Here is a 19,846-nt window from a genome sequence, read left to right on the forward strand (position 1 = left end):
AATAATTACAAGCAATCATTGTTCACGTTATTAAAATCGAGTTGACAAGTTCCGTTTCCCATAATATCATGACAGATACTACATTAAGGTACTAATAGGAAGTGTGCTTCCACACTGCATATAGTAAGGAATGAGACAAGGAAAGCTGGATGAGGAGGCCTCTCGTTCTCAAGACAACTGAAGAAATCTCTGACACAACTGAAGGTCTGTGCAATTAGGAGTAACCCTTGGTCCCCTTAATGTGGAAGAACATAGAAGACACAGGGAGATCGAAGAACCTGTTTGTATTGTGGGTACCATCTTTCCATAAAGATCTTAATCAATAATCATCTTCAGGAGCAGCTTGTGTTTGGGAAAAGAGCTGGGACGGGGTGGAGGGATGGATGGGGGGGGGGATGGAGACAAATAAAACAACATAAAAAAGAACTTACATGCTGCCCTCCACGATCGCACTTATCTGCTCTGCTCCTCTCCACTGCAGGCCGGCACAGGTTCCCATAATGTCCTGTGGCCAATCTTGAAGCTGCTCACATGAGAGCAGCTTCAGGATTGGCCTGAGCCCTGATGATTTGCGCTCCCAGACGGACTGGGAGCCTGTGCATGCTCTCTCCAACCCGACAATGCAACTGGGGTTGGAGAGAGCTTTACTACGCATGTGGGATTGGCCAGTCTGAGATGGCCAGCCATGCCCACATGCCCAGTGAAGGCAGTGCCCACCACTCCCCCTCCAGCCTATCATCACCCTGGCCCAGTCCCAAGACTTGGCACAAGAAAAATAAAAGGATAATAAAATGGGCTTTAAACCCATTTTATTATCGTTTTATTTTTCACGTTTCTTAGAGTGCTGGCGAGGAGAGCATCGCTCCTTCGCCATAGCGGAGGCGCCGCGGCATCTTTCTGCCAGGTGCTGTTTTATTTTTGGCATCCTGGCCAGTGTCTCTCAGAAATTCTGGAGAACAACACTGTGGTGTCTGAAGAGGGTCATCCTTAGCTCCCCTTCCACCTTAAAGAAGGAAAGAAGAACACTCCTGGATCTGGAAGAATTCCTGAAGGAAGGAAGAAAGGAAAGAAAGAATATTCTGACTGAAGCCAAACTCAACAATAGTGACTGAGGCGCTGATCCTGAAATTGTTAGCGTCTCTCCGTAGCACAGTAAATGCCGAAACAAGAAAAAGAAGTTAGTAATACAGATTAGCGTTCATGGTTTATCAACAAGCTTCATAGATTTAAGACAAAAAAACATTCTTTCTTGAGAGAATGTCGTAGTAAACAGGAAATGTGGATTTCAATGCCCACAAGCCCCAGCCCATGAGAAGGAAGGGCCACTGGGCCACACAGCATCACGCTATATAAGTGCTCTGGTTTCCCCACGGTGCAGGACGCGCCCGGACCTGTCTGCACACATCCACGCCGACCAGGACCTGGGCTGGTCCCCCACTCGTTGGCCCTAGGATTCCTGATCGACTTCCCTTTTAAGATATTTTGGAAGTACTTTCTCGCACACACGATCAATGGTCTAGGGCGGTGTTTCCATTTCCTATTTGATTGATTTGGCACTCATTTTGGTGCTTATTTTTTACTCTCTGCACTTTTTATCACTTGGCCTAGGGGTCTGTTTGACAGCAGGAGGTGTCATGGGAAAGCGCAAAGTCTCCAGCTCAAAGGCGAGTGTAGAATTGCATGGCATCATTTTTGACACCTTTTTAGACCCGTGCAGTGGGTGTTATCAGGCAAGAAATCGACCTGGCTGAAAGGAACCTATCCTTGGATACAGGAGGTTTGACTATTTCTGTGACTTCTGCCATCTATTGTATCTATGTCCCTTGACTGGTGGTAGTTTGGGTGAGTCTAACGCCATCAGCGAGGGGCAGACCGCTCTGCCGGCACGGTATGGCTGAAAAAGGGCATCAGCAGTCCAGCTGTCTTGGGTACTGCTCTTCACTGGAGTGCCTTTTCACTTCCTGTAATCCACAATTGTTAATTTCTTCATTGGTCACTTCCTGGAACCAGTTGTGTTGTTTAGATACTTCGCATTTTTAACATTTGCAGTCTTGACATCACCCCATCACAAGACCTCTGCAACTCCCTCGCCTCCTACTTCCACAACAAGATCGCGGACATACACAACAGCTTCAGTACACAGCCAATGCACCCCACAACAGCACCTGCACCCCCCACCACCACCCTCCGTGCCTGGACCCCGATCACCACAGAGGAAACCCTACGCACGATGAACTCCATCCACTCCGGATCTCCAACCGACCCCTGCCCTCACCACATCTTCAACAAGGCCGACTCCGTCATCCGCCCCACCTGCGTGACATCATCAACACCTCCTTCGACACAGCGACCTTCCCGGAGAGCTGGAAGCATGCCGAACTCAGCGCTCTACTGAAGAAACCATCAGCGGACCCCACCGAACTCAAAAACTACCGCCCCATCTCACTCCTCCCGTTTCCGGCCAAAGTCATCGAGAAGACCGTCAACAAGCAGCTGGCCGCCTTCCTCAAGACGAATGGATCCCTCGACTACTCGCAGTCCGGCTTCCGGGCCAACCACAGCACTAAGACCGCCCTCATCGCTGCCACTGATGACATCCGAGCCCAGTTCGACAACAGGGAAACAGCGGCCCTCATCCTCCTGGACCTTTCCGCGGCATTCAACACTGTCTGCCACCGCACCCTAGAGCAGTGCCTCAGCAACGTCAGAATCCAAGAGAAGGCACTAGATTGGATCATCTCCTTCCTCGCCAGAAGGACACAGAGAGTCCGCCTCCCCCCGTTCAGATCAAAAGCTACTGAAGTCATCTGCGGCGTTCCTCAAGGCTCCTCGCTCAGCCCCACCCTCTTCAATGTCTACATGAGCCCCCTTGCGGCCATCGCACACCAACACAACCTCAACATCATCTCTTACGCCGACGACACCCAGCTGATCCTCTCACTCACCAACGACCCCGCCACCGCCAGAGCCAGCCTACTCGAGGGGATGAAAGACGTAGCCGAGTGGATGAAGAACAGCCGCCTGAAACTGAACTCAGACAAGACGGAAGTCCTCATCCTGGGATCTTCGCCCTCCGCCTGGGATGACTCCTGGTGGCCCCCCGCCCTGGGCAGCGCACCCAAACCAACAGACCACGCACGCAACCTTGGCTTCATCCTGGACTCCTCCCTCTCCTTGACCAGACAAGTCAACGCCATCTCCTCGTCATGCTTCAACATCCTGCGCATGCTACGTAAGATCTTCCGGTGGATACCCACCGAGACCAGGAACACGGTCACCCAGGCCCACGTCACCAGCCGACTGGACTACGGCAACTCCCTCTACGCCGGAACCACTGCCAGACTCCAGAAGAGACTCCAGCGAATCCAGAACGCCTCAGCAAGACTCATCCTGGACATCCCCCGACACAGCCACATCTCCGGACACCTGAGAGACCTGCACTGGCTCCCGGTCAACAAGAGAATCACGTTCCGACTCCTCACCCACGCACACAAAGCCCTACACAACCAAGGCCCAAGATACCTCAACAACCGCCTCAACTTCTACTCTCCCACACGCCAGCTTCGATTAACCAACCACGCCCTCGCCGGCGTCCCCCGCATACGAACAGCCACCACAGGAGGAAGATCCTTCTCCTACCTCGCCGCCAAGACGTGAAACTCCCTCCCGACCCACCTCCGCCTGACCCAAGACCACCTCGCCTTCAGGAAGCAGCTCAAGACCTGGCTGTTCGAGCAGTATCGGACCCCCCCTCCCCAAGCGCCTTGAGACCCTCCGGGTGAGTAGCACGCTATATAAATGCTGTGATTGATTGATTGATTGATTGATCAAGTCAGGTGGAAAGTACGAAAAATGACAAACTGCATACTTTGCTGATATCGTCAATCGTGTACTGTTGAAAAACTTGGTTTACACCTACACCATTATACTGCAATGTATGTTTACGTTTGTTTCTTTTAAACCAGGACCTGAGCTTGCTGGTCCAGTAATACCTGTTTGTTTGTGTGTCATTGTGGCTGTTCCATTTGTACCATTTATTGTCACAGTGAAAGGCTTTGCATTGCCTCCAGCTAATGACTTCACCATAAGGCTGCATCACCCTTGCCTTGCCCATATACCCACGTTCTCATAGAACCCCAAAAAAGATGATTTGCAGAATACAGAGGTTCACCAAACCCAGGCGAATAAAATCAATGTATATTTTATGGAATCTACTGCGCATTGAGTAGATCAAGTCTTAACCCAGCTTAGTTACCTTGCACCATCTAGACTTACCTGGCATCACATTCTGGAGGAGGATGGTGACAAAGTCATCGCGGTCGCTGCGGTTCTGCTCATGGTGGAAGCCCAGGGCATGGAGGAGCTCGTGCTGCACCGTGCCTGTGAAGACACAGCCGTTCCTCTGTAAGGACACCACCTGACGACCCCCGATCCGTCCAATGAAGGACCAGCATCTGCAGAGGGGGAAGGGCGCACTGTGATGAGTACTCTTACACTGGCTGCTCGCCTATACTAGACTCTCACCCGGCTACCTGTAGGCCTCACTGCCCTTCAAAGAACTGGAAATAGGGGCAGAAGGTGAAATATATGTGTCCATGGGTGTCTTTTTATAGGTTCTCACCACTTCAATATTGAAACCCTACGTAAATAGCGCATCCCTTTCCTTACTTTCTAATGGCGCTTTAGTGAACCTCCTTACGGAATAAGTTTCTTTATGTTACCACTCCTAACATAGAGAGCCCATCGTTCCTCTATTGATAACCCCCCATACACCTAATACAAACAGTGCAAAGTGAGACCATCACTTATTGGCTCGTGAATCAATGCAAAACTGTCCCACTGTAACAAAACCGGCCTACACCCCTCCGGCCCACCGGGGGAATGTCCGGTGCCCGCTATGGCCAGCCCTGCCCTGCCGGGATCAGTTGAGAGTTCTATCCCTTTAGTATCTCAAGCCTGCAGGGTCGACAATTCGATTGTCATTTATACTCAAGTTGTGTTAGCCCAACTATGAGTTTATTTGATTCATTACAGTAAAGCCACACCACTCTTATGCAACACTTACAACCTTGTACATTGTCATTATCTTTTTAGCGCTTCCAATGTGTGCTATACAATTGCTATATATTCTTCATTTCTCAGATAGAGACTTCTCTATCAGATGTGCTGATGTCAAACAGCATCCCTCTCATATTCACATGCACTCCCCTAAGAATCCAACATTAGACACTGCCCACAACGGCAATCACACAACCTGTAGTAAAAATTCTCATCTGGCACTATGCCAACAGTGCCCTATCAGACACTGTGCCATCACATGGGCTGTCGAGAAAATACCCATCAAACACTTCCCTTGAAAATGCCCCATGAAGCACACATACTGACCCATTCTGTGGTTCGATGAAGAGATAGTCGCGTTCGTTTGCTCGAGGTCTGAACGAAATACAGGTGCGTGCGGCGAATGATTGTATGGCACCCATAATCACCGCTCGCTCATTCGGGGCTGATAGGAACAAAGAATCAGAGAAACAAGTCAAAACACTTGTGCTTGTGAGCACAAGATTATTGCAAGAACAGCCAAACCTAAAGAGGCAGCCTACATTATTTATGACCAACTCAATGAAACCGTGGGCATTGAAGCTCCACTTAAGTTGACCATATATGACTGCAGGCCAAAGAGCAGGCTAAAAGTCCATGCTATATCTGCAATAGCCACAGCTGGGTACGGCCTGCAGTAATGGCAGTTATGGGTCTCTGATTCGCTAATTCATGCCCATTTGATCACAGAAATATCCACATCTTTGACATTGGTGGTGTTGGATAGTATTAGGTCTGTCGTGGATCGGGGCAAATTATCAGCCCTGATCCTTTTAGATCTGTCTGCGGCTTTCTACACAGTGTCTCATCGCCTTTTACTTCAGAGGCTGCATGAAATTGACAGATGCGCTGCGCGTGGCACCCGGCGCACAGGGCATTACTCTCCCTGGCTGGTGCGAGCGGCTCTCAGTCCCATCGGAAGCCCCAAATGTATTTCGGCAGAGCTGGCCGTCCCTCTCTAAGACTCGGTCCGCAAGTGTTGGGCTGGCATAACAGAGTGAGGCAGTGGCAGCAGCAGCAGCACGCGGACATGCGTCACGCTGCCCCTAGCGCTACCAGTGCTTAACAGGCACTACATGGGCAGAGCTAGACAGCGCAGAGGGCAGCAGCGCCGGTTCTCCCACTGCGGGACTTGCACACTTATCCGGCCACAGAGAGTGTTGTACTTAGAGCTCACAACCCCTCGGTAACCGGCTACTGGAACCTCAAAGCAGCCCACCCCTCTCTAATAAATACGCCACAGGATGCGCTGTGCTCGACGCACCCTCCCTCCCCCACCTATATTTTAATGGCCACAAGAGGGCCCATGCAGCCTGCGCCCTTCAATTAGTACCGGTGCAGGAGGTGCTGGCGAAGGCATCCCCCACCCTGCAGTTCAGTACTCCTCTGCGATGTTCTGTGCGGACAGGGGCCTACCCTTCCTGTGTTACTCACTCCAGAAGGTTCTCTGCTTAGTAGCAGCACCCTTCCCTGCAGTGTCAGCTCTGTACAACAGAGACACAAACCTACGCCCCGTCGGTTGCAGATTCAATCCTGTGCAAAGAGCAGTCTGGTCAGCACACCGCCTCCCGTTCAGGGCCCCAGCTACCCCCACACCCTTCCTTGCGCTCCAGAACACGCTGTCTGTTCTTCCTTAGTGGCATTACGGTTCCTCCTCACTCCCACCATTTCCCTGCAGCGCCCGCCCCAGAGGGCCCCAACCGCAGTGTACAGTGGACAAAGCTAGAGCTTGGGATATCTTGTTGGAATGCCTGAAATTGCCTGATGCTGATTCCCCTGACAGTTCCATACACACTGGTCTAAATCCCAAGGATGACCAAGCAGCAGGGATACCTCAGAAGGCCTAACTTCATTCATAGTCAACCTGTGCCCTGCCCACACTGGAGGTAGATATACTTGGTATTATGTTATGCTGGAAATTCAGGAGGCACGGTAAGGGGGAATAGCTTGGGGGGAGCTTGTTGAAGTTCTGTGTAGGAATGGGGCAGAAGCACTATTTGTATATGCATATACTATCGTGGCCTACGAATACTCAAAATATGAACCTGATGCGGAAGTTGAGCAAACAGTATAATGTAATATAACTGTGAACGTCTTGTTATTTAACATGCCTACACAGAATATGATTTTGTTGCCATACAACAATAAAACATATGTTTGCAAAAAAAAGAGAAATTATGCGGTTCAGACTTTTGGACACTAATGAACTGAAATGTTTGATTGGCAGAGTGGAAATGCCATATTTCTATGATATACAGTGGGCACAATATGATTATTCACACAGCTCTGATGCACCTCAGGCAGGGGCTCCCAGCTGTTATTATTCACATAGCTCTAATGATGCACCGCAGGCACGGGGCTGACGCCGGTATTATTCACACAGCTCTAATGATGCACCTCAGGCACGGGCTGACACAGTTATTATTCACACAGCTCTGATGATGCACCCTAGGCAGGTGCTCACAGCTGTTATTATTCACATAACTCTGATGATGCACCTCAGGCACAGGGCTGATGCAGTTATTATTCACACAGCTCTGATGATGCACCTCAGGCACGGGCTCACAGGTGTTATTATTCACACAGCTCTGATGATGCACCTCAGGCACGGGCTCACAGCTGTTATTATTCACACAGCTCTGATAATGCACCTCAGGCATAGGCTCACAGCTGTTATTATTCACATCGCTCTGATGCGCTCTCTAATACTCTTTACTAATAGCTCTCCTACTCACTATCAACTTCTCAATCTACTACTTACTGTGTTTGTGGGTGCTAATGCAATAGGTCTCACATATGCATGCGATGAAGCTATTGGCAATGTAAATGACAATGCCATTTATTTATGATTTAAAAAAACATGATCAATGCCAATAGCTCTACCTTTTGATGCTGCCGAGACCATTGCATTGTAAATGCTTGTTAAGTAAAGATCTCATTCGGTACAGCTGCCCCATTTGAAACCTAGCCCTCAGGGACTGAAATGTGGAGTTCCTCAGGGATCCTCCCAGAGTCTGACCTTGTTTAACATCTATTTGTCACCTTGAACTGTCAAGGCGTTAGGAATTTAGATCTTTCTGTATGCTGGTGATACTCAGCTGATTATTTCCATCGACTACAAGTACTCTGAGACTCAGGGGAATTTAACTGGCTGCCTCTCTGAAGCATCAGGGTGGTTACAGGCATATTGTTTAAAACTTAATGCAGAAAAAATATAAACATTGATTTTTGGTGGGGTCTGCAAGGTATGGTATGGAATTATTCTTGGTGGCCTGTGTTGTTAGATTCCACACCAAGGTCTAAAAGGGCGGTGAAGAATCTGGGGTTTTTAATTGATGATTCTCTTTCAATGCAGGAACAGATAAATACAGTTTGCAGGAGCTCGTTTGGATGTCTGTGCAATCTTTGCACATTATTTTGGTGTATCCAAGTGACATGGTGAAGGAATAGCATTCAAGTTAAGATTATGAGTAGGCTAGACTACGGCAATGCGCTATATATGGGTATGCCGGAATATTTGTTCACATGTCTTGTCTATTCAGAATGCGGCGGCAATACTGATTTGTAACAGGCCTAGCAGGAGTTCCACATTGGCCTGTCTCAATTCTCTTCTATGGCTTCCAGTTCGTAAGCAATTCATTTTTAGGCTTGTTTGCCACACGCACAGAGCACTTTATGACAATGGTCCAGCAATCCTATGTGACAGAGTTACATTTTATAAGCCAACTCAGGATCTCTACTCTGCTATTGAGGCTTTGATATATTGTAGACGAATCAAGAAATCCAGAATGGGTGGATTTGGTGAAGGTTAGAACTGGGAGGTAAGAGGTCTAACTCTGGGATATCCCTTAGGGGACGAGGATGCGCTTTATAAATACTTTACTAATAATAATTTCTATGTCACAGGACATCAGTCAGTCTGAAAAGTTAATCACCGTTTTATTTTTATGGGACTGCATGCAAGTGATGAGACCACGTTTTTCATTAATAATATCCAATTGCAGGAATAACTTAAAATCCATAAAAGTTTGTGAAACAAACAATGACTTATTACTTACAGTAGGCGGGAGAGATCTGAAAGGGCACTAGCACCTGCCCGTTGGCAGCGCTGGGCCAGCGGCACCGGTCGGAGGCACATCGGTCTGCGTTTCCCAGGGGGTCCACTGCGATGTCACCAAATACAAGGGGTGGCCAACCAAAGGGAGATTCACCTGAGAACAATGAAGACAGGAGAAGAGCAACTGAGGTTATATTCTGAACATTTCAGCCATCTACTGCAAAAGCTGGCAGGCTTCATGCTTGTTATGAACTCCTTTGCAGTTAATGCTTGCACCCTCACCACTATAGCCACAGAGTACAGGCAACTTCATGGAAACCTCTTTTTCAAACCCTTCTGCCTGTAGGTATCAGTTTATGAACCCTACAAGGTCCTCTGCTAACATTGTTCCATGCCTGGAGAGCAGGAATATAGCTGCATTTTACCACAAATTGTGAAATAAAAACAGATTTTGAAAGCAACTCACTTTAATGGTCTTAACTGAAGAATTTGCTACAAATATCTGGGGGAAGGTTTATTACCTTCATTTCCATAGGATAGGGATGTGGGCATCTAAAATACACCCTGTCATAAGGAAGTAGATTATGAATTCTACTAGAGGTCTTGCAGTTCCGCTGCCTAAAACACATCCAGCCTACTTCCTCCATAGAGTGACCACACCCCTGCAAGACATGCAAGATGGAGCTGAAATATCAGCCATATGTATGTACAGCCTGAATGTCCAAGGAAATGCATGGCATGGCATGGTCTGTATTACATGTAGTTTACCAGCAGGATCAATTCCGTACTTTGCACTTGGTCGTAACACAGTATATACAGTGTGTTATTTATAGTTTAAAAGAAATTAATCTATCACCTCCCCAAGAGTCGTCATAGAAATGTTAATGGTTCTTGAACAATTAAAATGGGCCTGTGTGTCATGCCAAAAATGCACAGGTCATCTTTGTGAGCTTTGGAGCTAGAAAATATCTAAAATCCCATTCTGTTGGTTCCTTGCTGGCACCAAAATAGGTAGGAGGTGTTAGGATGGCATTTTATTTAACTGGTCTGGTTATGATATCTTGCTTTCTCCTATGTTGTTATTCCATGTTACCTTCATTGTAGCCTGTAAGAAGCTGCTTCTGATTCCAGAATGATTAAGGTTTGGGGATCATCAGTTGCCGCAGGGAAATCGGAGACATTGGACAGGCATTTATGCACCGCCGTTTATGAGGGATAAACTTGTATTTTGATATTAAAGACAACGTTCTGTCTTTACATTTGGTGACTAGTATTAAATGCCAGGAGAACCATGTGGTGCAGTGGCAGAGCTACAAAAAGGATTCATTGGAAGTTTTATAAACCTTTCCTACTGAGAGTTGAGACTAAGTGGTGGTCAGAAATAGTAAAACGGCATGTGGCTTATCGTAAGCCTGAGAATACATTAGGACATTTTAGACCGACAGTATTTTTTCTAACTATTTTTATACCATAGATGAGGAAGGAAAGATGTCGGAGGATCAAAAGAAGAAGATATTTTTGCATTTTGTTGGTCCAGAGGGATTGAAAGTATATGAACATATAGTTAAAGATACAGGTGAGGGAGGTGATGCGAATGTTTTTGATAAGGCTATAAGTGGCTTGATCGATATTTTGCACCTAATGTGGGTAGTGGTATAAATGATTTGGAAAACACAAGAACCATCCCTCAATCATGGTGGATAGTTGTTGGACATTTAAATTGCTCCCACTTATCTAAGAATATGCTAAACTCGCTTGTGAACTAAAAGTTACGTGACTTTCAAGGATGTAGTAGGTTTGCATGCTGGTGAGGAAGGTTTGCGTACAGGGCCCACCTCCTCACAGTATCCCAAGGTGGAACAAGCTACCAATAATTAAGACCGGCTGCAACAAGTACTGTCTTCACTAACAGTCGGGGTTCAGTAAGTATAGACTGCATAACACCCAGAGTTTATCATGTTCTTTGGTCCTGAAGAAAGCCAATCTGTCCCTGAAAGGCAAAAAATCTACTGAAACATGTTAACCACATCAAGGATAAGCGGGAGCAATTTAAATATCCCACAACTATCGATTTTTTAATATTAACCGAGAGTTCTGAAAATAAAATCACAACTTGTGGATATGAGTCTCAAGTTAAATTTTTTTTCACCTTATGCTGGCACACACACAGCCACTAGATCATTCCATCATAGAAACCAGCTCTGCTGTAATCAGGCTTCGCAGCACACCCTGGAAGCACTTGGCCACCAGGGTGGGAACCAAGTGATGAAGCATGTCACCTACTAGATAGGTGAGTGAGGGTTCGTTTGTAAACACTATAGGCCTAACTACAAAGTCTGCCCAACACCTTCGCAGTCCTGGGACCAACCAACCTCCAGTTGGCGGTCCCAACTGACTAATTAGAATGCAACCAAACACTGTTTGGTTGCACTCCTACATTTCCCTATGGTTGCATGCATTACAGCCATAAACCGGCCGTAATACATGCTCCCATAGAGAAATTGGAGGTGCTGTTCATCCTTGCACCCTGTGACAGGCACCTCAAGGTACCTGCCATGAGGTGCAGGAATCAATTGTGGCACCATTGGTGCCCCCCCTGGTCCCCAACCAGAGGCTACACACACAAGGGCCCCCAAACAAACTTTAAGACATGGTTTCCATGTTGGACAGGCCGGCATGGACACCATTCCGGAAACCGTGCATCGTAATCCCAAAAGAGGAAAGGCCCGCACTTTGGGATTATAAACTGGTTCCGACTGGTTGACGGGCTCCTTGAGCCCCTCGGAATCCATCTGGAATGACTGGCCAGTTTCAATTGGGTCGCGGACCACTGTTTGTTTATATTACTGATTACCCAGGTCCAGTACCTCTAGGGTTACCCCATTACTATAATGGATACATAATCAGCCAGTTGGAACTGAAACTGACGATTGGGGTTGGAAATCCTCTGACCGAAGGTCGGAGGCTTTCCGACCTCCATTGTAATTGGCCCCCTTGTGTTCTCCAAATCAATGACACTTTGTACAGCAACAAAATAAGGTTATGGAAAATACATAAAAGATATAGGTAGAAGACTTGTTTTATTCTTGTTACTAATTTTTTAACTGTTGGGAAGGCAAACAAGTCTATACTTCTCCCTCTCCCTTTGTTTCATTAGTGGTATAATTTGACGCAAATTCTTTCAAAGGAAACAGGAACTTAACACACCAATTGATGAATATGTGGCGGATCTCAAAAGATTAGCACTAGATTACAAGAGGAATTAGTAAGGGACCAAGTTGTAATGCGTGTAAGAGATCCCGCAATTCAAGAGAGGTAAATAGGAATGCAGACGTAAAGGACATTTTAGCGATAGTCAGGAAGGCAGAATTATCAAGAAGAAGTGTAACCCCCATTAATCTGAGTTAAATGATACTCAGGTGGAGGCGGTCGTAAAGTGGGGACCAAGGATAATGAGAAATATACGAAATTTCAAAAGAATGAATCTAAGACTGCAGAGAAGAATAGAGGTCTTAGGTGTTATAGGTGTGATAGAATAAAACATGTCTTGCATTAAAGAAAAAGTGCTCGACATGTGGAATAATGGGGCACTTCTTGAAAGGTTGCAAGGTGTAGAAGAAATAGTCAATGATGGTTTGGGGTCTTTCGTTTTGAATATAAATTACCAATTTTTTTTTTAAACTATTTGTACAATGTCCTTAAGGGGTGTTAAGATACAAATTGGGGCAGACTTGGGATCTCCCTACACAATCATAAATAAAGAGATCTGGAATAAGAAGTTTGCAACAAAAGTAGGCCCTAAATTAGAAAAGTCAGACATAAAGCTGAAAGGGTATTCTGGTGAAGGAATAATTTACTAGGGTATAGATCTCTAATCTTTAGGCTCAAAAATCGGAAAACCACAGGCAAGTTATATGTAGCAAAGAATGGACCCTCAGTTTCAGGTTGGTATGATCAAGGCAACCTGCACATACCACTTAAGCCTAACAGTAATGATTGTTGATGAAGGAGAGGTTGGAGGAAATACTGTGTTGTAAAAATGTCCAGATGTGTTCAGCTGAAGGATTGTGAATTTGACAGTATCCAAACATCAAATAATATTAAAACAAGATTATTGTCCAAGAGTACATGAAGCAAGAAATATTCCAATTCTCCTAAGAGAGGAGGATGAAAAAGAATTGCAAAGGTTAGTGGAGGCTGGTGTTATAGAGGCAGTGGAAGCATTGGAATGGGCTTCTCCTATGATAGTAGCAAGGCACAGCAATAGAAAAATCTGTTTGTGTGTAGACATTTGCAATCTGAACAATAACATTGTTATTGACAGATTTCCATTACTTAAAATTTCAGAAATGCTAGTTCTGGTAATGGATGCCAAATGATTTTCTACCATTGATCTATCAGCTGCTTACCATCAATTATTGTTAGCATTTACAGCTTTCTTTATTCCCATGGGTTGCTGCTAGTATAGGAGAATGCCATTTTGATTAGTTTCAGCGGCTGCTGTTTTTCAACATTTGGTACACCAGTTCCTCAGAAAAATGTCAAACATAAAATGTTTCGAAGATGATATTTTAATTTAGGTTAAAAAAAAGAGGAACATAATGAAGTGCCATTAAAAGTACTCAAAATCTTTGGTGAAAGATGTTTGACTGTAGAATAGTCTAAATGCAGGTTTCAAGTTGAATCAGTAACATATTTAGTTCATATGTTGAGTGGAAAGGGGTTAACCTTGCACTGGTTGAGACTAACAGGGAGCCCCTGCACCAATAAATAAGGATGAGGTAAGGTCTGTTCTGGAACTAGTAGAATACTATGCAAAGTATTAGTAGAATTTCGCAAGTAAAAGGTTTTTAGCATTCATCAACTGTTGAAAAACAAAAGTAAATTTGTATGGAATGCGGGGTGTCAAAAAGAGTTTGATGGTATCAAATAATGTACAGTGAACGATCCTGCCTTAAGTAGTTTTAATCCAGAATTGTTGAGTATAGTTCAGTTATCACTGGTGCAAGTTGCAAGGGTTGGCTGCAGTGTTATGCAAGAAACATGAAAAATGTTACTCATTTCTCATTGCCCCGCATCCTTAAACACCTAATGATCTTTTCAACCTTGGCTCCTCTGCTTCACATTCCTCATAAGCCTTTTGCCTTTCTGACTCCAGTTCAAAGCTTTAACTTTTCCATCATTGTGGTTCCTAACTTCTTACCTCTCTCGGGCCTGTCTCTTTATCAAACAAGAACTGCAGCACACCCAGCCATTTCAGTAACCTTGGTTCCAGTGGTTAATTTGTATAGTAAAATAGGTGTTGTGGCTCTCATCAGGAGGCAGGTTCCACCAGCCCATTTCTCCTGTTAGCACTACCTAAAACAGAACCAACTGCTGACCATGAAAGTAGGGTGGATATGGTGCAATATCTAAAGAAGCAGACTCCGAAGCTGGGGAACTAGGTTTGAGTCTGACGTTGGCTTAACATCCTGTGATTTTGGACAAACCACTTAATCTACCCGTAAATGAATGTGTTCCTAACTGGCGCTAATGAAAAGCGCCAGTGTTGATGATGAAGTGTTGGTGTACCAGAAAGCACCGGCTCAAATTAAGTACTGCTTGGTGTTATGAGTTTTTATTTTGTGTTTTGAGCTCTGGTTCAGGTTTCACCATTGTAATCAGAGGATACTGGGCTCTGTGACAACTTGAGTCATTTACCGCTGGTGGCCTTAGGGCCCCCCCATACTCAATTACAGAGAACTTCTCTTTAGCAGTTGCCTCCCAGTATAGTGAAACCGAGCAGTCCAAAAATTACTCAAGGATGTGGTTGTGGTGTGTGCCAAAATCTGAGAACACAATAAAACACAGAACCCCTGTTGAATGTTTGGCCAGTGCTTGCTGTAATATAAGCAATGTTCATACAAACAAAAAGAGTTACTGTGCATGAGATGGAGGTGAACAAAGAAAAGCAGAACTATCTGAACTATCTAGCCACTTCCTAGTCAGAGATCTTGTTACAGACATTATGGAAGCACCTATTCACCAAGTGCTAGATCTTTCTCTTTGCATCTGTTACGCCAAAGAGACATATATTTTAGTAGTGCTTATGAATACTTGCTCTGTGGTCCTTGAACATAGTTTGTGTGCTGAGCAGCCAAAAGCACAAAGCATCAGCTCAGTTTCTCATGCAAAATAGTTATTACCACTCCCTCAGGTCCCCACTGTATCAGTGCAGTTGAGTTGACTGTGAAAGCGTGCACCTCTTCGATGAGTTCTAGTTTTTGCAGGGTACTTAAGCCAATTGGGTGTACAACACTTGAAAGGAGGGCTTGTCTTGGCCTCAGCCTGGCTCAGCCTCCCCTGCTTCTATTACAGATGTATGGATGCCATTGAATCAGCGAGACATTAATCAGGGGCTCAAAGTCTATGTGAATATCAGTAGCTATTATCTCTGTTGCTAAAATCCATAGATCCCCATACTTTGTCAATCCGCCGTACAGCAACCGTGGATAGACTGCAGCGGCGATTGAACTAATTATATAAGTCTCGGTGAGATCTTCTGCTCAGCCTTAATTATCGCAGACCGCTTGCTTCCTCAAGTAACGCTTTCAAATTGATTGCTTATTTGCACATTGTCCTTGTATTTTAAAATAAAAATGTACTTACTTGCACTTTAGCCTTGTTCTGCCGCCTGCACCCCGGTGCACCACAGGGCTTTCCCGATTGTTGTGGAGGGTGCAGGCTGACACAGGCACACAGTATTTCCTCAGTGGCAGTTGGGGGCGGAGCACTGCAACTAGCGCTGTGCTTGCAGCCTATATCTCCCAATGTGTTACCCGTTGCGCAGCGGATGCACCGTTGGCGCGCCGAAGACGCGCCAGAGGCAAGCCCGTCTGCGCCCGTCCGTGGCTTGTCGGGGCAAGGGGCCATGCACCCTGCCCGTTTTCCGCTTTGCTACTCCTCAGTTGAACTAAAACTTCCTTTAGGAGGACTGGGCCATCAACCCGAATACCAGGAGGACCCTATTTAAACTAGGGTTGTTGTCCCCCAAGAATACGGCCTGGAGTGCTGGTCCCAACCTCCCTGATCATATGCCACCTACAGGTTCGAGGGATACTCCCCCCACAACTCCCACCCCTTGATCTGCTCAACCCAGGACAGCCTGACCATCTGGTACCTCAACACACGCTCGATGGTCAAGCACCAATTAGAGATCTTTTATCTCCTAGATACCATCAAGCCTGATATTCTACTTTTATCAGAAGCCTGGCTTACAGCCGAATCTACCCCAGATATCTTGGCCGCCATCCCTGATAACTATTATGCTCTCCAGGCCAACAGGCCTGAAAGCAAGGCGGGGGGAGGGGTCGAGGCCTTAATATCACAGTCACACAAATTCACCTCTCTATCCACTTCAAAAATCATCTCTGTTGATAGCTTCCTTTTTATGTTCAACTTTAACTGCTCCTCCTTTACCTGTGCGTTAGTTTACAGACCCCCCGCCCATATGCCCAATTTCTCACAAACTTTTGGTAATACTATCACGAAATTAGCCATAAATCATGCCAGGGCACTGATTATTGGCAAATTCAATTATTGGCCGCACGACGCACAAGAAAGCCCCTGCTCGGCAGACTTTACCGACTTGTTGAATGGGATGAACTTTACCCAGCACATCAAGGTAGGCACACATATTAAGGGGCATATCCTGGACCAGGTCTGGACATCCAACCTGGAGATCACTGACATACAGGTCACCCCCTGCACATGGTCTGATCACCACTTCATCTAATTGTCTATCCCTAATACCCCGTCACCAAAGCCCCCCCTCTAGATTCCCCTCTGTCCAGGAACTGAAGCCGGGTAGACACTACCGTGCTTGCTCCCTCTTAGCCACTTCTATGCCTCCTACTTCTCTGCCCAATGGCCACCCGGTTTATCCTCACACTCGGGCAGAAAACATCAACAACTGGCTAGCATTGGCGAGAGACAGACTGGCTCCCCTCAGAAAGATCAAATGTAAGAGGTCTTATTACGCTCAGCGTTGGTTCACTAACAATCTCAAGGAAATGAAACTCGCCCTGCGCCAAACTGAGCGCAAGTGGAAACAGGATTACTGCCCTAGTAAAAAATCTATTTTTACATCGGCCCTCAAAGACTACAAAAGTGCCATTCTCAGAGCTAAATCAGACTACTTCTCACTGAAAATCCTAGAATCCCCCAATAAAGCTAAAGACATCTTCTCCATCGTGGACAAACTTGTCAAACCTGAACGCGTCACTGTTAAACCCATCTCCTCACAATCCCTCTGTGATTCTCTCAATATATGCTTTATTGACAAAATTACCAGTATCAAAGCCAGCATCCACAACACCACCCCTCCACCTAACCCTGGCGACGTGAACCGTAATCCTCTTCTTCGTGATCTTTTTCCACCGATCACTCAGGAGGTCTTTTTTTCCCTCCTCAATAGGGTTCGTTCGGGTTCCCCGACAGACAGCTGCCCCCCTCATATCGCCCAGGAGGTCTATTTCCACCTTCCTGAACCCCCCCTAACGCTTCTCAACAACTCCCTCGCTACGGGCACTGCCCTCAACCTCTTCAAGATTGCGGAAGTCACTCCTATCCTAAGAAAAGTAGGCACGGACCCCTCGTACTCAGCAACTTACGGCCAATATCGCTGTTACCCTTTCTGGACAAAATTCTGGAGGCCCATGTAGCAAACTGCCTGAGCACATTTGTGGAACACTCAAACTACCTAGACCCTCATCAAGCGGGCTTTAGGCCCGAACATTCTACCGAGGCCATCGTTTTGGCGGTTCACAATGAACTCAGGAAGGAGGCGGATCAGAATATCGCGCAGGCACTAGTACTCCTGGACTTGTCGGCGGCTGTCGACCCCGTCAACCACAATTTATTGGTTGAGCGGGTAGAGAGCGCCGGCATCCAGGGCCTTCTGCTAAAATGTATAACCTCCTTCCTCAATGACCGTTACCAAGCAGCCCGTCTCTCCGATTTCACGTCGGAGGAAAAAAAGACTAACCTGTGGGGTCCCCTAGGGCTCTTCCCTCTTCTTTTTAATCTGTACATTTTCCCACTGATTTTAGATCTACGGAAGAGAAAAGTAGTCACTTTTAACTACGCCGATGACCTCCAGCTTGTCTTCACCATTGACTCGTCACCCTCCGCAATGGAGAACTTCCAATCAACCATGACCTTCATTAGAAATTGAATGAACTTAAACCAGTTAAAGCTCAATTCTGATTAAGCATGGGCGAATTTTGCGAATCTCGCGTTCGCGAATTTTGCGGATTTGCGAACTCGCAATCCGCAAAATCCGCGAATTCCCGCGAATTTGCGGATTTTTTTTTTTTTTTGTGTTCGCGCGTGTTTCTGCCAGTTCGCGAGGGTTTTTACAATTTCGCAATTTGCGAACTTACCTGTCGGGTCGCAAGTTTTGCGAACTTGTTGTTTCTACGTGTCCAGCCTGTTTGGGACACTCTTCTTCATCACTGCCACTCTCTGTCACCACTGCCACTCTCTGACTACTCATGCCACCCTCTGGCCCACCCATGCCACCCTCTGTTTCATCACCACACCCTCTGGTTGTCCAGTGTACATTATTTTCGGCAAAGCAAAGCACACCTTCCCTGCCTCAAGTGACCTGAATTAATTTGGGGCTGATTAATGTGTCACAGAATAATTTTTTAGCTGGCACCTGCTTCCTTAGTGCTTCCTGATTAGTGATCTTTTGCACTTGCTAAGTGCTTTCATTGTTGCAAAATTAGTTACAACACCTGCCCTGCCCCAACTGACAATAATGAATTAGGGGCTGATTAATGGATTTTAACTTCCAGCCTGGCTCCTGCTTGTCTCCCTTAGCTGTAATTCAGGACCTTTGTGGCATATGTGTAACTATTCTGAGGTTCAGAGCAGGGTCACATAATAGTTGCAACTGGCAACTGAACTCTGGAGGGGCCCCTCAGGAAGCACTACAGGAAATGGCTACTAATGATGAGCCTGAACTTTTGAACCTGGTAAGTAGTTTCAGTTTTGCTAAGATCGTATTTCTGCAATTTAGCACTTACTCGCGGGGTGCGAAGTTGTACTGGCAAGCCGCGAACTCACGCGAACAGTGCGAGCAAGCCATAAAATCCGCTGCTCGCGGATTTGCGGATTTTGCGGGAGATTCGCGGATCTCGCGGATTGCGAATTTACCGAAAATCCGCAAAATCCGCGAGCGAAACGGATTTTCCGCCCATGCTTAATTCTGATAAGACAGAGCTAGTTCTCACTAGGACCTCAGCAAACCCCTGGAACTCTAACTTTTGGCCCCCTTCCTTGGGACATCCACCCTCTCCAGTCAGCTCGGTCAAAAGCCTTGGCGTCATAATCAGCAACGACCTCACTTTGAAGACCCAGATTAATCCGGTAGTCTCCGTCTGTTTTTTTCATTTACGCAGGATTCGAAAAATCTGCAGATTTCTATCCTTCGAGGCCCTCATCCAAGTCACCCTGGCCTTAGTAATGTCGCATATTGATTACGCTAATTCACTTTATGCCGGAATCTCTGCATACCAATCACACCGGTTATAATTTGTACAGAATCAAGCAGCCAGACTTGTTTACAGCCAGCTTAAATCATACCATGCGAAACCCCTGCTTAGAAGTATTCATTGCCTCTCAGTTGCTCAGCGCTATCTCTTCAAA

The 19,846-nt window shown here is 46.2% G+C and overlaps 1 protein-coding gene across 1 annotated transcript in view; it reads right to left on the reverse strand.

Moving 5' to 3' along the window:
- Positions 1–19,846, reverse strand: part of LOC147712841 (hatching enzyme 1.2-like) — a 36,592-nt gene that overhangs the window by 4,840 nt on the left and 11,906 nt on the right. Inside the window, exons 4-6 of the mRNA XM_086923510.1 lie at positions 9,156–9,308; positions 5,386–5,503; positions 4,276–4,454 (exon numbers count right to left, since the gene is read on the reverse strand). Of these exons, the coding sequence (XP_086779636.1) occupies positions 4,276–4,454; positions 5,386–5,503; positions 9,156–9,308 (450 nt within the window). The remainder of the gene's footprint in view (positions 1–4,275; positions 4,455–5,385; positions 5,504–9,155; positions 9,309–19,846) is intronic.

The sequence above is a fragment of the Lissotriton vulgaris genome, chromosome 5 (assembly GCF_964263255.1).
Source record: "Lissotriton vulgaris chromosome 5, aLisVul1.2, whole genome shotgun sequence".
Taxonomy (NCBI): domain Eukaryota; kingdom Metazoa; phylum Chordata; class Amphibia; order Caudata; family Salamandridae; genus Lissotriton; species Lissotriton vulgaris.